At 32.8% G+C, this 17,970-nt stretch overlaps 5 protein-coding genes and 1 non-coding gene across 8 annotated transcripts; 1 reads left to right on the top strand and 5 right to left on the bottom strand.

The window, feature by feature from the left end:
• Nucleotides 1-755: 755 nt before the first annotated feature.
• Nucleotides 756-3,966, bottom strand: LOC107898610 (ankyrin repeat-containing protein ITN1). 3 transcript variants are annotated; one of them, XM_041091056.1, is made up of 7 exons: nt 3,704-3,934; nt 3,492-3,556; nt 2,845-3,230; nt 2,563-2,750; nt 1,983-2,363; nt 1,435-1,895; nt 756-1,330 (listed from the first exon to the last, which is right to left on the bottom strand). In XM_041091056.1, exons 5-7 carry the CDS (start codon nt 2,281-2,283, stop codon nt 785-787), a joined length of 1,308 nt encoding a protein of 435 aa, XP_040946990.1. In that variant the 5' UTR covers nt 2,284-2,363; nt 2,563-2,750; nt 2,845-3,230; nt 3,492-3,556; nt 3,704-3,934; the 3' UTR covers nt 756-784. The 3 variants fall into 3 exon arrangements, with proteins under 3 accessions (XP_040946990.1, XP_016679598.1, XP_040946989.1); XM_016824109.2 differs by having other exon boundaries at nt 1,983-2,750; nt 3,704-3,966; XM_041091055.1 differs by lacking the exon at nt 3,704-3,934 and having other exon boundaries at nt 1,983-2,750; nt 2,845-3,679.
• A 1,179-nt stretch (nt 3,967-5,145) lies between these two features.
• On the bottom strand, nt 5,146-7,779 carry LOC107898024 (ankyrin-2). Its single transcript, XM_016823583.2, has 4 exons — nt 7,657-7,779; nt 6,759-7,568; nt 6,203-6,663; nt 5,146-6,097 (listed from the first exon to the last, which is right to left on the bottom strand). The coding sequence occupies exons 2-4, from the start codon at nt 7,546-7,548 to the stop codon at nt 5,576-5,578; spliced, it is 1,773 nt and encodes a 590-aa protein (XP_016679072.2). The 5' UTR covers nt 7,549-7,568; nt 7,657-7,779; the 3' UTR covers nt 5,146-5,575.
• Nucleotides 7,780-8,897: 1,118 nt separating this feature from the next.
• On the bottom strand, nt 8,898-10,272 carry LOC121216148 (ankyrin-3-like). Its single transcript, XM_041091464.1, has 3 exons — nt 9,747-10,272; nt 9,409-9,671; nt 8,898-9,107 (listed from the first exon to the last, which is right to left on the bottom strand). The coding sequence occupies exons 1-3, from the start codon at nt 10,270-10,272 to the stop codon at nt 8,898-8,900; spliced, it is 999 nt and encodes a 332-aa protein (XP_040947398.1).
• A 2,069-nt stretch (nt 10,273-12,341) lies between these two features.
• On the bottom strand, nt 12,342-12,909 carry LOC107898612 (uncharacterized). Its single transcript, XM_016824113.2, has one exon. It carries the CDS (start codon nt 12,759-12,761, stop codon nt 12,408-12,410), a length of 354 nt encoding a protein of 117 aa, XP_016679602.1. The 5' UTR covers nt 12,762-12,909; the 3' UTR covers nt 12,342-12,407.
• Nucleotides 12,910-15,155: 2,246 nt separating this feature from the next.
• Nucleotides 15,156-16,487, top strand: LOC107898613 (uncharacterized). Its single transcript, XM_016824114.2, has 2 exons — nt 15,156-15,495; nt 15,904-16,487. The coding sequence occupies exons 1-2, from the start codon at nt 15,217-15,219 to the stop codon at nt 16,363-16,365; spliced, it is 741 nt and encodes a 246-aa protein (XP_016679603.2). The 5' UTR covers nt 15,156-15,216; the 3' UTR covers nt 16,366-16,487.
• A 704-nt stretch (nt 16,488-17,191) lies between these two features.
• Nucleotides 17,192-17,273, bottom strand: TRNAS-UGA (transfer RNA serine (anticodon UGA)). The gene has a single exon. It is a non-coding gene; the product is annotated as a tRNA-Ser (tRNA).
• Nucleotides 17,274-17,970: the final 697 nt, after the last annotated feature.

The raw sequence follows: 17,970 nt of genomic DNA, 5'->3' as shown, positions 1-17,970 counted from the left end.
TATAGATATTTATATTTTATTTTATCAATTCAGTGTTTATCAATAATAGAATAATTTTGATGCATCTTTACAGTTTTCTATAGAATCTCGTCTGTTTGCTGGGTAGTGTTTTGCTTTTCTTTTGTTTTTTGAACTGTTGGGTGTTGCTTTGATCTGGTGGCATCCTTTTGTGCGTCTGTTCAGCTGATGTAATTGGGTTTCTTGGTTTTCGTTTTGACTGGTTACCATTTCAATAAAACTGACCGGTCCGATTCCATTAAAGAAAACCCCACTTTTTTTTATTATTTAAAATAGGTTCATCTTGTATGGCAAAAAGTGTATACATTTAGCCTAGGTAATGTAAAATCATAAAGTAAAAGAAAATGAAAATCTGTGTAAAAACAAAAGATACTCTGGAATTGGTGATCTTCTCCAAAACCAATAAGGGTATTTTAACTTTAATTGATGGAGGAAGTGACAATAAAAGGCTAAAAAGGCGTTGAATTTACAAAAGAAAAGAGGAAAATGCTACATCTTGATCCTTTATCTTTGTTTTGCTATTAAAATATCGATTCACTCATTTAATATATTTATTTTTAATCTATCAAAAATTTGATCATAATTAAATACTAACATATGAATTTTAATTTACAATACATATTTAATAAATTGTGAGCATAATGTAGGTGCTAAAATTTTCCTTTTGTGTGACCAACTCTCAAACCTAACTCAAAACTATCTTTTTAAAAATGACTTAAAATTTTTCTTGCTACGAATTGAAACAACATTGTATCATATTTATATTTTACATATGTAACGAGGGATTCAAAATTGCCCACATACAAAATAAAAAGACAGGGCAAATAAGATATGAAACAATGGTAAGTCCGTGGGAAGGTTTTAAAATCACATAACTGCCTGTGCTGAAAGCAATTACCATCGCCAACGTTGCATAGCCAAGAATCCCAGAAACAGATTGAGTTCGATATAAAACTGTATGACGAAAAAAATTAAATTGTGATAATAGATTATCCAGAACCCCAAAGTGGGTGGTGAGGGCAGAAACAGAAAAAAGGAAGGCCAGTGCATTTGTCACAACAAATGCTTTAAAGGCTGCCTCATCAATGAAAAAGGGAGTGCCTTGCTCTGACCCTTTTTCACTCTTCAAACCACCAGGAACAGTTATTGCCGCTGCGAATGCGACGGTGGCTATAAGACCTGCCACTATTAAATGAGCATTTCTTGTCTTCTCCAAGCTTTTTGTAGAAACATTTTGTAAGGGAAAGCGACGAACTGGCACCTCCGCCACTTGATCATTTTGAATTTCTTCCAACAATTCTTTGATTTGCTTCTGTCATGCCACCCACATTAGCCGATTGTATTGTAAGATTATTAAATATGTTAATTCAAAACTAAAATAACATGGAAATACCATATATATATATATACACACACCTGTTTATGATGATGCTCCTCAAATCGAAGTGCAGTAAAAATTTCTTGAGGTGTCATTCCAAAGGCACCTCCCAACTTCCTTAGATTTCTGAATGATCCATATACAATCTCACTACCATCATACTTGAAAAAAGAACGCCCTAATGGGGAGGAAGAGGATCTAAAAGCCAGATAATGAAGTAAATTCAAACCTTCATTGTCCACTTTTTCACAACAATCTGGACATAAAGAGAGAATCATTCTTACTGTTCCAAAATAACCTTGCCTGGCTGCCATAAGAAGCGGTGTCATCCCCCTCTTTTTATCACTTATATAGGCAGCTGATACATCCCATTTTAAAAGTTCTTTCACAACTGAGAATCTAGAACCCAAGTGTGCAGCATAATGAAGAGGGGTGTGTCCATCTTCATCTCGTTCCTTTGTCAAATTCCCCTTCTTCTTTAATATTACCTTTACTGCCTCTAAATCCAAGCAAAAAAAATAATGTCAATAGACCTGTTCTTTATTTATTTCAAAAAAAAAAAATTGGAACTAACTCAACAACATACCTGCATCTCCAGCCATAACTGCTGCGTGCAAAGCTGTTCTACAGTGGGGGCCGCCATGACCAGTTGATTTGAGTTTATCTAATAATAGAGTCAACAAGCGCCCAGATCCTCTCTTCCTAGCTGCTATGTAAAGTGGAGTCTCCTGTTTTTTGTTGGCAGAATACGGAAAATCAGGGTCTTCAAATTCCAACAATGCTTTCACCACTTCAACATTGCCACACCCTGCTGCTTCATGTAAAGCCGTGTTGGATTCCTCATCCGTAATCCTCAGCATCTCCCTCACTGCACTTACTTGATCCATTCCCAGCTCTAAATCTCCATCTCTAGCTTTTGCGCAAGACTTGATTAGAAGTTTCACAATAGCAGAATGTCCATAACTTGCTGCAACGTGCAAAGGAGTTTGACCTTTAGCATTCGTTTGGAGTAGCAGTGACGGACACTTGCTGAGAATTTGTTTGATAAAATTTGATTTCTTTTCTCTTTTTATAATAGTAATGAAAAAATTCAAACGCCGATAGAATAATAAATATAGTGCGGGGGAGAAAATGAATATTGAGTGAACTCTGTTAAAAAGCCAGACAGGGTTCTCCTTGGTTGCCAAGGTAACATGGAGCACGTTGTTATGGTTTGGGGTCTTTAGCGACTCAAGTTGAAGCCTCTGGTTATTATCGAAAACTTCAATGTTGCCTTCTGCTGCTGCCTTATACAGCCAAGAATCCATGTGAGTGATGTTCTCTTCAGGCTCCATTTTTGTTGATATATTTCTTCCTGGATAACACCAAACAAAATTGAATTAATTAGCTTCAAACATTCCACTCAAGAAAAAAGTACTGCAAATTCAGAAATTTACCAAATGCCATACCAGTTAGTTGCTTGCTTGCATATCCTCCATTCAACTCACCGACAAATGACAACTATATATACTTGAACACTTTAGTTGTAATAACCCATTTAAGCCCGGGCCCAAAATTAAGAGTCTAAAGTCCAGATTACAAAGTCAAAAAAATTTAAAACAAAAATAAATAAACCCATTACCCTAGCCCGAACCCGAAACCCACAAACTTAACCCAGTTACAATAGGCCCAATACAAACTCTAGCCGAAAATACCCAAACCCAACACAGCCCAAAATATTCACCAAACGCCGAAACCCAAACAGCCTACAGTCACGGCCAGTAGCCACGCACGCAGGCCCTTCACGCATGCTGCATCTTCACCACGCGCTTCATCCAGTTGTACCTGCAACAAACTGCAAAAACGGAAGAACAGCAAATAACAAAACAGTAACAGAAAAGGAAAAAGGAAAATAATAGGAAAATAGAAGAAAAATAGCTGTATTTCGGGGCTATAAAAACCCCATTTCTGTATTGTTTAAGGATCCCGAAAAAATCAATAAAAAAGGAGAACAATCAGCAGTTTTTAAAAGGTGATTTACTGTTTTCTTTCCTTTTTTTCGATTATTTTATTTTACTTATTCGCGATTCAAAAGAAAAAAAAGAGAAGGTGATACCTTCGTGGGTGCGCCAATGAAGCCTTCTTCCCCTCTGTGCTAATCGGAGATGGATGGGCGGAGGCCTGAGATTTGAAACGGCAAAGAATGGTTTCAGATATGAAGCGGTAGAAAGGAGGAGTTTAGTTTAGTTTTTTTTTTAATCAGCTTGAAACATTCCATGCTCAAGAAAAAAAAATACTGCGAATTAAGAAATTTACCAAATGCCCTACCTGTTAGTTACTTGCTTGCATATCCTCCATTCAAGTCACCACAACTATATATAATTTCATACATCAACACTTTAGTAATGGTAATATATAGGGTTAGAAGTCAAGTCAATAAAGTTGGAGTTTATTATGGTGAAATTTGGATTCCAGGAAACTGCAAAGAAGGAGAAGAATGGAAGAAAATGGGGTGTACAGCTCTTTGTGGTCGAGGCAACGCTGCCCTATGTTTTCTTTTATTATTCCAAGACAGTGTCTAGTAGCTGAGAAAATTGTTACACACTAAAATTTGATCATGTTAGTTATTATTGAGTCATTTACACTAAACCTTACATTTTCTTTAAAGTCTTTTTTTTTTAATATTCATTTATTTATAAATATTTTTGTATTTTTCATGTATTTTATAGAAAAAAATATTTAATTTTTTTTATTTTTTAAAGTTTTATTTTAATTTTTTAAGAATCAAGATTAGATTAATTTAATGTGTAAAATTAAAGGCTAAATTTATTTTTTAGAATTAGGACCAAAATAATTAAATTTGTAGACATTGAAAGGCTAGAGTTATTATTATATTCTAATAATTGAATGACTTAATTGTAACAAAAAGAAAAGTAAATGACCCTAAAACGAAGTTGCTTCCACCATATTTTTTAACATGCTTTATAGATAATGCGCGCAAACGCATGTCTCCACCCAATTAATTTGGGATTATGCAAAATTTAGTTTTGAATGTTTATAATTTTATGTAAATTTAATTTTTTGAGAATGGATTATATGAAATTGTAATTTTATATTAGTACTATAATCCCCATAGTTGGTCTAAAATTTGAGTGGGCTTGGGCTGAGTTTCAACGAGTTTACACCGGACAAGTTGTTAAATTGGGCTCGCAATGGGATTTCGCAAGTTGAGCTCACGGGGGATCCGCATTCAAAGCTTGCTAACCTACGAAGTCCCATGTATATAGGTCACATGAACATGTGTCAAGTGTAAAATATGTGTCTCCATACATGAAGCCTACTTAGCATGTTATGTCATTGAACAATATCCATATGATATAAATAGGCAAATACCACTGTCTAAAAGGACAAAGAGAAAAAAACTCAACACACGTCATTCATATTCCTTTCCAATAAGAGGATGAAAAATCATATTTTTCTTTTTGATTTTCAACTTTTTCTTCTTGAAAAAAATTCAAATCCAACTAAAATTGCTAAAAATTAGGAAAAAAATTATTATTTATCTTTCTACTATTAGAAACATTAAATTTAATTTAAAAGTCAAATTAAAAATAATAATAAGTGTTTAGAATTAAATTTATTATTATGCTTAAAATTTAATTTTTTTTAATTTATTTTGAAAGATATTAATGATGTAATACCATTATTGCTTAGTGCTTTATTAAATTTATACTTTAAACAAAGACTGCAATCTGTGGTTAGAGGTGAGGTCAATAAAGCAGGAGTTTTTTATGGTGAAATTTGGTTTTAAGGAAACTGCAAAGAAGGAGAAGAATGGAAGAAAATAAGATGTACAGCTCTTTGTCGTGAAGTCATTGCCGCCCTATGTTGAACGCCATAATCAAATTTAAGAGCTGATGCTTAGCATCTATAAGCCTTTGTAGCAGCCTTGAATTCCTTGCAGTGAGACATATATTTTTGTTACTTCCTATGCTGCTCAACAGTTGGAATCACATCGACTTTGGTTTAATATATAGATTTAACTCCCTTTCACAGATATTTGGGGAAATAAATGAAGTTGTTGGTAGTATATTTCCATATCTAATTGCCTGCCATCTACAGCCATAACTGCTGCATGCAAAGTTGTTCTACGGAGAATTAGTTACAATATCTATATTATTGTTTGATATTTAATAGATTTCACTTTACACAAATTATCCACATACAGAGAAAAAAGACAGGTGGAATGAGATATGAAACAATGGCAAGCCCGTAGGAAGGTTTTAAGACCACATAACTGCCTGTGCTGAAAGCAATCAACATCGCAACCGTTGCATAGCCGAGGAACTCAGCAACAGACCGAGTTCGATGTAAAACTGCTTCACGCCAAAAACTAAATTGTGATAATATATTATCCAGAACCCCAAAATGGGTGGTGAGGGCTGAAACAGAGAGAATAAAGGCCATTGCATTTGTTACAACAAATGCTTTAAAGGCTGCCTCATCAATCAAAAGGGGAGTGCCTTTTTCAGTCTTCGAACCACCAGGAACAGTTATTACCGCTGCAAACGCGATGGCAGCTATAAGTGCTGCCACTATTAAATGAGAATTTCTTGTCCTCTCCAAGCTCTCTGTAGAAACATTTCGTAAGCTAAAGTGATGAACTGGTTCCTCCGCCACTTGATCATTCTCAATCTCTTCCAACAATTCAATGATTTGCTTCTGCCAGGCCAGACACATTAGCCAATTGTGGTGTGGGTTTATTAAATATGTTAATTCCAAACTTAAATATTAATAAAACCATATCCATGGAAATGCAATACACACCTGTTTATTATGATATCTCTCAGATCGAAGTGCATTATAAACTTGTTTAGGTGTCATTCCAAAAGCACCTTCCAACTCCATCAGATTTCTGAATGATCGGTATGCAATCTCAATACCACCACGCTTGAAAAGAGAATGCCCTAATGGAGAGAAAGGGCCTCTAAAAGCCAGGTAATGAAGTAAATTCAAACCTTTGTTGTCCACTTTTTCACAACAATCTGGAAATAAAGAGAGAATCTTTGAAACTGTTCCAACATGACCTTGCCTGGCTGCCATAAGAAGGGGTGTCATCCCCCTCTTTTTATCACCTATATAGGCAGCTGATACATCCCCTTTTAACAGTTCCTCCACAACTGATAATCTAGAACCTAAGTGTGCAGCATAATGAAGAGGGGTGTGTCCATCTTCATCTCTTTCCTTTGTCAAATTCCCCTTCTTCTTTAATATTGCTCTTATTGCCTCTAAATCCAAGCAAAATAAAAAGTCAATATACCTGTTCTTTATTTATTTCAAAATAAAATAAAATAAAATAATTGGAACTAACTCAACAACGTACCTGCATCTCCAGCCATAGCTGCTGCATGCAAAACTGTTCTACCGTGGGGGCCGCCATGAGCTGTTGATTTCGATTTATCTAATAGTATACTCAGCATGCCCCCATATCCTCTCCTAGCTGCTATGTAAAGTGGAGTCTCCTGTTTTTTGTTTGCAGAATACTGAAAATCAGGGTCTTCAAACTCCAACAATGCTTTCACCACTTCAACATTGCCACACCCTGCTGCTTCGTGTAAAGCCGTGTTGGATTCCTCATCCCTAATCCTCAGCATCTCCCTCACTGCACTTATTTGACCCATTCCCTGCTCTAAATCTCCATCTCTAGCTTTTGCACAAGACTTGATTAGAAGTTTCACAATAGCAGAATGTCCATACCTTGCTGCAACGTGCAAAGGAGTTTGACCTTTAGCATTCATTTGGAGTAGCAGTGACGGACACTTGCTGAGAATTTGTTTGATAAAATTTGATTTCTTTTCTCTTTTTATAATAGTAATGAAAACACTCAAAGACCGATAGAATGATTCATAGAGAACGGGGAAGGATATGATTATTAAGAGAAATATGTTAAAAATCCAGGCAGCATAATCCTGGGTTGCCAAGTTAACATGGAGAACGTTGTCGTGGTTTGGGGTCTTTAGCGACTCAAGTTGAAGCCCCTGGTTGTTATTGAATACTTCAATCTTGCCTTCTGCTGCTGCCTTATACTGCGAAGCATCCATGAGAGTGATGTTCTCTTCAAGCTTCTGAGGTTCACAAGAGGAAGTAAGCATGAAGTTTATCGATGGTCCCATTTTTGCTGATCTATTTCTTCCTGGATAACACCAAACAAAATTTAATTAATTAGCTTGAAACTCAAGAAAAAAAATACTGCAAATCCAGAAATTTACCAAATGTCTTACCAGTATGGTACTTGCCTATAATATCTTCTTCTAAGTCTCCTGCAGAGTGATCAATACAAATGAAACGTCTATATGTAAGTCCTTGAACACTTGTCAACTTGTCAACTTGTAAATAGAATAATCAAACTATCAGTTTTCCTGTAATGCCCAAGTCAACTTGTCAACTGCAAAACGTTAATTCTTCACCCAAGTTAGTGCACTTTTTTTGAAAAATCAATTCAAATATATTACTTATATATTTTATAATTTTTATAAAAATATAAAAATCAAAAAATCAAAATATTAATACTTATTACATCCAAGGAAGAGTTGTTGGACCTCAATATTTTATTTTAGCTACATTTATTTTTATTAACGTTCCTTTCATAAAAATTATTTATCTAACCCATCAAAATTTCTTGAAAATTTACAATATTATATCCTAAAATAATACCATATCTTTTCAAAAATTTTGGGGTGTTGCAGTTCTACGACTACCAAGTGCCAGGTGAGCCCACTCATCCTTAGGCGTGAGGTATCAGCTTAGGTGAGAGGTGTTTTATAAGGGGCCTTCACAAAGGGTTCAACTCAAACCGTTCTTGGGTCCGCCACATGTCTCATGGTGGCAAGGTATAACAACTAGTTAATTATCCTTTGAATTATTTAATTTGGCCCTTGAATTATAGCTAAAAATAATTCTAAAAGTATCAATATGATATTTCAATATAGTTCAGGGGCCTAATTAGTTAACAACCCTTTGAATTATAAGGTGTCATGCCATCCTTTTAATAAAAGTTGAGGGACAAGCGACCAAAATGTAACAGCTCAATAGTGATGGTGACTATTTGGTAACTTGTGAAAGTTGGATGATTGAAATATTTAAACAAAATTTAGTTAGTGTTAGTGTAGTTTACTTAAAAAAATTTGTGATTACCTATGTTGACCAGCATAAGTTTCGAGCAAAATAAAGAATAGAAAATAATGCCAGTGCTGATGCAGACTGAAGTAGTGGAAAGTCCAAGTGAAGGTTTTAAGACTACATAAGTGGCTATGCTAAAAGCAATCCCCACGGCAACGAGTGCATAGCCGAGGACCCCAGCAGTGGTCAACATTTTAGGCGAAATTGAACCAAGCGATTTTGAAAAAAAAGGAAGCATCAACCCAAAATGGATGAAGAGGACAAAAAGAGAGAGACTAAAGGCCAATGCATTTGTTACGACAAATGCTCTAAAGACTGCCTCATGAATCAGATAAGGAGTGCTTTAGTCTAAACCTTTTTCGCTCTTGAAACCACCTGGAACGGTTATTGCCACTGCGAATGTGACCGAAGCTATAAATGCTGCCACTACTAAATCAGCATCTCTTGTCTTCTCCAAGCTTTCTGCAGTTATAGTTGTCAAGCCAATGGGACGAACTGATTTCTCTGCTACTTCTTCATTCACAATTTCTTTCAACAATTTTACAATTTGCTCCTACCACATCAGCCGATTGTACTGTAAGTCATTGTATTTTATATGTTATTTAGTCATACTAAATAAATAAAAACCATAGCCATAGGCATAGAAATACAAATATAAACATGCATACCTTTTTCTCTTCCTTATTATCATTAACATGCATAAAAAACTTGTCGAGGTGTGATTCCACTAGCATCTTTCCAGTCCCTTAGATTTCTGACTGATCCATATTCACTCGTAGCATCACAATTTGTTAATAAAAGGCGTAATCCAATTGGAGGGTCTCTAAACGCCACAAAATGAAGTAAATTCCAACCTCTTTTGTCCACTCTTTCACAACAATCTGGACAATAAGAATCTTTCTTACTAAGGCTCCATAGCCTTCCCTGGCTGCCATAAGAAGGGGTGTCATCCCCCACTTTTTATCACCTATATAAGCAACAGATATATCCCATTTTAACAGCTCTCCCAGAACTGCATTGTGACCCAAGTGTGCAGCATAGTGAAGAGGGGTGTGTCCATTTTCATCTGTTTTCTTTGTCAAATTCCCTTTCTTCTCTAGTATTATCCTTGTACCCCCTAAATCCACCAAAAAGAAAAAGTCAATGGTTCTATTCTTTGTTTATTTCAAACCAAAAAAAAATTGGAACTTACTTAACTTAATTGGATCTCTAACCATAGCTGTTGCATGCAAAGCTGTTCTACCGTGGGGGCCACCATGAGCAGTTGATTTTGATTTATCTAATAATATACTCAGCAAGCGCCGACTTCCTCTCCTAGCTGCTAAGTAAAGTGGAGTTTCGTGGTTTATATTGGCAAAATATGGAAAATCAGGGTCTTCATGCTCCAGCAATGCTTGCACCACTTCAACATGGCCATACCGTGTTGCTATATGTAAAGCCGTATTGGATTCTTGATCCGTATGTCTGATCATCTCCCTCACTGCATTCAGTTGATCCATTCCCAGCTTCTCTAAATCTTCATCAATAACTTTTGCACAAAACATGATTAGAAGTCGTACAATAGTAGAACCTCCATTCCTTGTTGCAACATGCAATGGAGTTTGACCTTTAGCATTTGTTTGGAGTAGCAGTGATGGACACTTGACAAGAATTTGTTCGATAAAATCTGATCTGGTACGGTACGATGGTTGACAAGTTAACATGGAGCACGTTGTCATGGTTTGGGGACTGGGGTCTTCGGCGACTCAAGTCCAGGCCTCTGGTAATTATTGAATTCTTCAAATTTGCCTGCTGCTGCAGCTTTATACAAGGAAGCATCCATGTAAGTGATGTTCTCTGCATGCTTCTCAGGTTCACCGGAGGAAATAATAATGTCGTTTAACGATGCTCCCATATTTGTTGATCTATTGCACAGCTTCCTTCCTTGAAAACACCAATTAAGTAATTAGCTTGGAACATTCAAAGATAAAAGGAAAAAAAACATTACAAATTAAGAAAAATTACAGAATGCGCCTAGTCACCTAGTGGCTTATCAAGACAAGTGACACACACACACACACACACATATATATATATATAACTTATTGCTTAAAGACTTTAAAATAGCATAACAAAAGCGTGGCATGCATAATTCCTTTCTTGAACATAGCATAACAAAAGTGCCATACCATGCATAATTCATTCCTTTAACACTTCAACTTATACTTTATTCTATTTATACAAAAGAACGTTCTACTTACTTTATTATTGTTGTGTTTTCAACCAAAGTTAGTAAAATTCCTAAATGTATGAAATAATAATAATTCTATTCTAATATATCTATTTTAATCACTTAATTGGAGATAAATCAAGTAGGCTTGGATGACTCCAACTCCGTGGATTAAAAAGGAATAGACCTACAAAGTACAAAATATAGGAACCTTGTAAGAGCATCAGAGTTTATATTTCGAGATGTTTTTTTATACTTAAATCAAATAATGAAAATAGGGTTGTCGAAATTCTTAAAGAAAATTATAGGAACAAATTGTTTGCTTCTAAGACTTGCGTATTCTATGGCTATCCTACTGACTTTAAGTCCAATAAGGATACTTTCCGAGATGCTCTCTCACTTACGGTATAATTGTTCCTTACTCATGATTGGCTTCATGTCCAACGAAATACATTAGTTGTTCATTCTTAAGTTGAGCAGTAAAGGTCGGAAAAGGGCAACCACTCATTCTTTTTAAGAGTTTGAGATCAATCCTACTTAACTCACCAAAATAGCTTGTTTTGTTATTTAAAAAATAAAAAAAAATATCTTTATTTAAATTTAATTTTAAGATATATAAATATTAATATAAAATTATGTTTATATACTTTGTTATTCTTTATTAGTAAAATCAATCGAGTAAGTTATAATGAGGATGGAAAACATAAACTGAAGTTCAGCCCAAAGTGAGACAAGCGACCGAACCTATGCATGTAATGCAAGTGAAAAAATTTTATTATAAAAAATTATGAAAAAATAATAAGATTTTGAATGAAAGGGTAAAGTTGACTCTTTGGAACTTTTGTCTTAGGTTAAAGTCCCTGAAGTTTTTTCTAGAGTTTTTAAAAAAAATTTATTTTTTACAGATTTTATATAGACTTACAAAATCACCATCATAACAAATATTTATTATCATTTTTAAATGATTTTAAGTATTTTCTAATTGAGTTGATGTCCAATCAACTTAATAATAAATAGATAGATATTTGGCTAAAGCTCTTTTCAAATTTTTTAATAAAAATTATATTGAACTTATAAATATAACATATGTGTGTTTAAGGGTTAATTACGCCAATCATCTTCAAATTTGAATTATTTTTATTCTAAATTAGCCCCTAAAGTTTAAATCATTCTACTTACATCTCCAAACTATTAATGATATATCAATTAGGTTCTTCCGTTACTAAGATCGTTAATTTAATCGTTAAATGATATGTCGGATCTTATATGACCCAATTTAAAATGAAAATGTTAAGAAAAATTATTATAAAAATAGATGTTTTATCATTCACTCGTTTTAAGACTTTCAAAGTTTATATAGAAGTTTTATCATTCACTTGTTTTTTCTTTTCAATTTTACAATATTCTATTTCTTTAAAGTTGTTCATTTTAAAGTTATCTACATTAAATTTGACAGTTAAATTAATAATTTTAATAACAAAATGACCTTATTAATATATCATCGATAGTTTGAGATGTATGCGATGAAAATGAAACACTAATTTTATTTTAATTTAGAAAAATAAATAACTTGCAAATTTCAAAAACAACAATAACAAAAGAGCTTAAAATTACAGCCAGAGATGAGATAGGATCAACCATTTATCAACCTAAATACAAATGAACCTTAATAGCCAACAAAAACACACAAATGAGCCCAAAATACAACAACGAATGTACGAGAATCGAAGCCCCACTGGTCTTAAAGTTGCCGAACTCCACGCACCTGTGGTGGCCGGGAACTTGAAACAACAACCCCGGCGCTAGCAGCACGAAAAGAACCAACGCCACGATAATTGGACCCCAGTCCGACATCGTTTTCCGGTAAGGTTTGCAAGGGCAACTAGGCAACTGTGATTTATTGATGGAGTATTTGAATCTATGGAGTTTTTTATATGCAAATGAAAGAGAAGATAAAGTGAAAGAGAGTGTGGGGCGGCGTTTAAGCGATGAAGGCATTTTGGATTCATTGCCACCGCCATTGGAATAACTTCATTCTCATGCCTACACTCTCTTTAAGATTTCTTTTTGGATCAATTTTAAATAGATTAATTCGGGTTTGATTTATTTGGATATGTTTAAATTTCTTGAATTATTTCAGTTTTAGATTTTGCGTATTTGTTTATTGGATTTTTTGGGTTGAGTCATATCTCGAGTTTATGTTTTTGTAGATTTTTTGTTTCAATGTTTCAAAAATTAGATTGGTGGTCGAATAATCAAACTATCTATTCTTGGTTCAACGGGTACAACATCCAGTCCAACAAAAATCAAATAAGAAGTTAAAAATTTGTTTAAAATAAATATTAAAAAATTTATAAAATGGTTCAACATTTTATTTTTTATCATGGTTTTCAATTCTTTTTATCGATTTTGAGTAGTTCAATCTATTGTCCAGATCGATATACCAACCAATTTTCAATTTAACTAACAAATCTAGTTCGATTCCAACAACAATAACTTTGTTCTAGTCAGGTTCAAATTGTTTTGAGTTTAAATGATTTTGAATCTAAATTATTCTAATTTAGATCATTTGTTAAACTTGGATTATGATCAAATCAAATTAGATTAAATTTTGATTTAAATTAATCAAGTTAAGTTCTCAGATTCGGTTCAGAATTAACTTATCTGCTCATATCATATAAATCAGATGACAATCAAATTTTGATATATGTGATGATCATTTTTATCTTAATTTTTCAATTATATTTCCCCAAAATTATTCAATCAAAGTTTTAGTGATATCAGTAGGCACATGCATATGGCAGAGAATATGTGATGTCCAAGTAAATATCACTTTCCATTTATTTAAGGGTTGGATTATTTGTTAAATCGATAATTTTGATTTATTCGAGTTTTGAAAAAATAATAGTTTTCACCCATCCGATTAAAATTACTATTTTTATCTTAAAAAATAATATTTTTCTGCAAATTTAATTATAAAAAATATATATTAATTTTAATAAAAATATTTTATTTTTAAATAATCAAATGAGCTTTTTGAAGTTTGGACCTACCCAAATCAAACTCAAATGGACTTGAATAAAAGGCTTCAACAATTTTAAGGTAATACAGCCCAACCCGGCCCGCCCATAAGGACTCATGCCTCCATTTCTTTAAGACTTAAGAGGGACTAAAATTCGAATTTGAACAAAATTTTAATTAAATTCTATTACAAATAAATAAATAAAATGATAGATTTGAAAAATATACATTAATTTTGGTTCAATATGTAATATGATATATGCACTTTAATTTTTCGCAATTGTATGCATGATATTTTGATTTGATTCAGTTTTTGCAAATCACTAACAACATTATCAAATATAGTACTCTCGTTTTTATGTTTACATATTGCATATATAAATGATTATATCTATTCAACATGAAAATAAATTGATGCATTTATTTTTTTTGAAATGTGTACAATCAAATCATCTAAAGTTTTTATGTATGCAACTGAACCAAAATTAAAGGTTCGTGTATCTAATTGCATCAAATCAAAGTTTATGTATCACATTGCATATTGAGTCAAAGTAGATGTGTATATTTGAAAATTGTACCATAAGTAAACAAAGAACATCTTCGTTAAATTCTACCATTAATCCATGTATTGTGTGTAAGTTGCTATTTGGTTCTTAAACTTTAATTTGGTCATTTTTAGTCTTTATACTTTTCGAGTTTTGAAATTTCAATCCTAATCAAATGATAAAAATAAATTTTATGATGTTATTTCTAAAATCTCTTGCGACAAACATATTATCAAATATATAATGTATTATCAACTTGCTATTTTAGCATATTACTAACAAAAAAGTCACCTAATGGATTTAATGTCTATCACTTGCGTCAAGATTGAAATTTCAAAATTCGAAAAGTATAGAAACTAAAATTGTTCAAATTGGAGAACATGAACTAAATTCACAACTTTAGGCATAATACAAGACTTACGACAAAATTTAATCAAACAGATTTAACAGTTGGGGTGTAATCAAGCCAAACCTGAATACCGGCAAACTTGAGCTTGATACTTGGCTCAAGTAGACCTTCAACTTCATTAAACTCATACATATTCAAGCTCAAGCTCAAGCTCGGTTTAATAATATAATAAGGGCAATAACGTAATCTAAAAATATAAAATATTAAAAGTGAAAAGCTTATTAGTTGTTTAAATCGAATATTACTAACACTTGAATTCAGCTCAAACTACTCGAATTTAACTTAATAATTATTTAATTGAATTCGAAATTTTTCGAGTTAAACTCAAATAACTTGGGAGCACCATAACTAAAATTTTAATATTCAAAAATTACCCCATAAAAACTAAAGTCCAATTTTGCTAGCAGAATTTGAGTTGTCTCGAAGTCCACCGCTACAAGCCACCCGATGAAATCAGCCAGAGATAAGCTCGCAATAAATGCCAAGTGAACCCGTCTCTTTCTCTTTGTGGGGCAATATGCTTTTCAATCCAAAAAGCAAATTATTAATCAACCACATCTTTTCAATTTTAATCCTCCAAAATTCATTTTCAATCTTTCAATTATTCGAAATGGAATCGATTCAAGATATCGAGACGATCAATCAAGCAATCCATAAACTCATTGAAGAAAGAAGAATCAAGAGTACATCATCTGATGTTAAGCTCTCTCAAGATGTTGATGATGATGAACAAGTCCTCTCCAGATTACTTTCTCAGGTATCAAACAAGTTTCCTTTTATAAAAATTTTCCTGGGAAAATCATTTCTTTTTGTTGGATAGAATCAACAAAACCCAGATTTCTAAATCACCCCTTTGATGGATTTTTCTTGCCGATATCACAGTTTATCCAATTGCAAACTGTCTGGTTTGTACTCTATGAGCATAATTTGTGTTTATTTGAATTTTGAATATGAATCTCTGATCTAGATAAAGTATATATATAATATGAATATATTCAAATTTTCAATGTTTTCCATGTTTTGGAAGGGTTCAGCATCCATATTCATTTGAAGAACTCTTAATATCCTAACTTTACCATTAATGCTTTTGTGTAAGTTTTTTAATATTTTATCCACGTCGTGAGTGCGTTATAATTTAATTATAGTTTGGTTTACTTTTTAACAGTTAGAATCATTAAAAGGAGTTGAAAGATCAACTCTACCAAAAGAGGAAACATCCCCAAGCATTGACGAATCAGAGCCAAAGGTCAAAAAGGGCAACCAAGAAAGAGGTGGTGGAAATGGAGGAGTAGAGGAAGAGATAGTGAAAGAGCTCAAAGCGGTGAAGAGACAGAACACAATAACTCATTGTCTGCTTTCGGCCCTCATCGTCGTCACCCTAATTTGGGAACTCTCCGAGGTTTCTCTGGTTCTCAAACTCCGAGACGGTATGAGTCACCCTTTTCGATCGTTCGGAAGTTTGCTTGCCGGAATGCTGCCAAGCCCTGGCAAGATTAATGTTGTTGGCAACGGGGACGACAAAGATGGCAACGATCATAACATTGTCGACCCTTTGCTTCCTTCCGTTAGAATGCCTGAGCTTCCCCATGTTGAGTTCCCGCATATGGGATCAAACGATGAAGAGTAGTGAGAAATGTGAACTTATTATTGTTGGATTTTGCATTGTAATGATTATTTTTAGTTATATTTATACGAATATATTAATTGTAATTGTAATTTAAATAAAAATAATTTATCCTTAAATATCAATTTTATGTCAAAACAAAATTATATTTATATTTATGAATCCAAAATTTATTTAAATAATTCATTACACATTCAATAATTTCGAAAATCGAATTTAAAATTATCCAAAAATAAAACAAAATTATTTAGCTAGCATTATAAATAATAAATAAATGAATAGACAATTTTTTACAACAAAATTAGTTGATTTTCTGTTAAGAAATTTTTAAAAATAATATTGAGTTGATTTTGTAGGTAAAAGTATCGTGAAAGTTTTTTGTACTATGAGTTTAATTGCATTTTGTTCTTTCTACTAAAAAATGTATAAATTAATTCTTATAAGTTAGATCAAAGAGTAAATTGGTCCTCCTAGCTGGTCTTTATACATCAGCATGAGGTACGCATGGCATACCACTTGTAATTGTCTGGTTAATCCGCCGACCGTACTAATTTTTAACGATAAAGATAGATAAAAGAAATTAACAAAAATGATCAATTTATTTTTTGATATGATAGTTAGGAACTAATTTATTTGTTTTTAAAAATAAATAAATAAATTATAACTTTTATCTCTTAATATAAATACCTTGATGTTACTCTTACTCGATTTTGCACAAAGGTAATAATAACCACATAATACATTATTTTTCTATTTAATTATTTATATATATTGGAAATTATGCAAGTAATTAAAAAAGTTTTATTTATTAAAATGGAAAAATAAAAAGCGTCGACAGCAGGGTTCGAACCTGCGCGGGCGTAGCCCAACAGATTTCAAGTCTGTCTCCTTAACCACTCGGACATATCGACCTTGTTGTCATGATGGCACAAGAAATTTATATCATCATTACCATCATCATTTTTATTATTATTGCACTTTTGGGTAAACTACAGCTAAGTTCACTAAACTATTAGTAATTTTACATTTTAGTCACTCAAGTTCAAAATGTTATAAAATAGGCATTGGAACTACTCAAAAGTCTTTAAGTCATTGGCTATTAGGTTTTTTTTATAAAGTCTTGCTAGCAAGCTCTAAGTGATGATTTGATGATAAGTTTGATGGATCAGTACCAATCGACAAGTAGAAAAACATACATCAGATTCAAGTCAATCTGATAGTTAATGTTGAAGATTAGAGAAAAAAGTTATTTAGATTTTGGTTCAAAGATAAGTGATGTTCAAAGTTGTTTTATGAAAAAAAAAATTAAACTAGGGAAAAAAGCTTTTAATTAGTGTAGGCAATGTGAATAGAGAAAGCCATACAATAGTGATTTTAATAGCCTAGTGACATAAATGAGAACTTTCGAATAATTCAATGATCATTTTGTAACTTTTTGAAATTGAATGACCAAAATATAAACTTATTAATAGTTTAGTAACCTTCGATATAGTTTGCTCTTTTTTTATAGCTAAATATGTAGCATCTTTTTTTATTTTCATTCATGAATACTTTTTTACTAGTAGTCGAAAGATAAAACCCAAAGATAAAATCGAGTACAACTACCCT

Source organism: Gossypium hirsutum, chromosome D04 (assembly GCF_007990345.1).
Source record: "Gossypium hirsutum isolate 1008001.06 chromosome D04, Gossypium_hirsutum_v2.1, whole genome shotgun sequence".
In the NCBI taxonomy this organism is placed as follows: Eukaryota; Viridiplantae; Streptophyta; class Magnoliopsida; order Malvales; family Malvaceae; genus Gossypium; species Gossypium hirsutum.
Note: the sequence above shows the minus strand (reverse complement) of the source record. Positions and strands in the feature narration are given on the sequence as shown.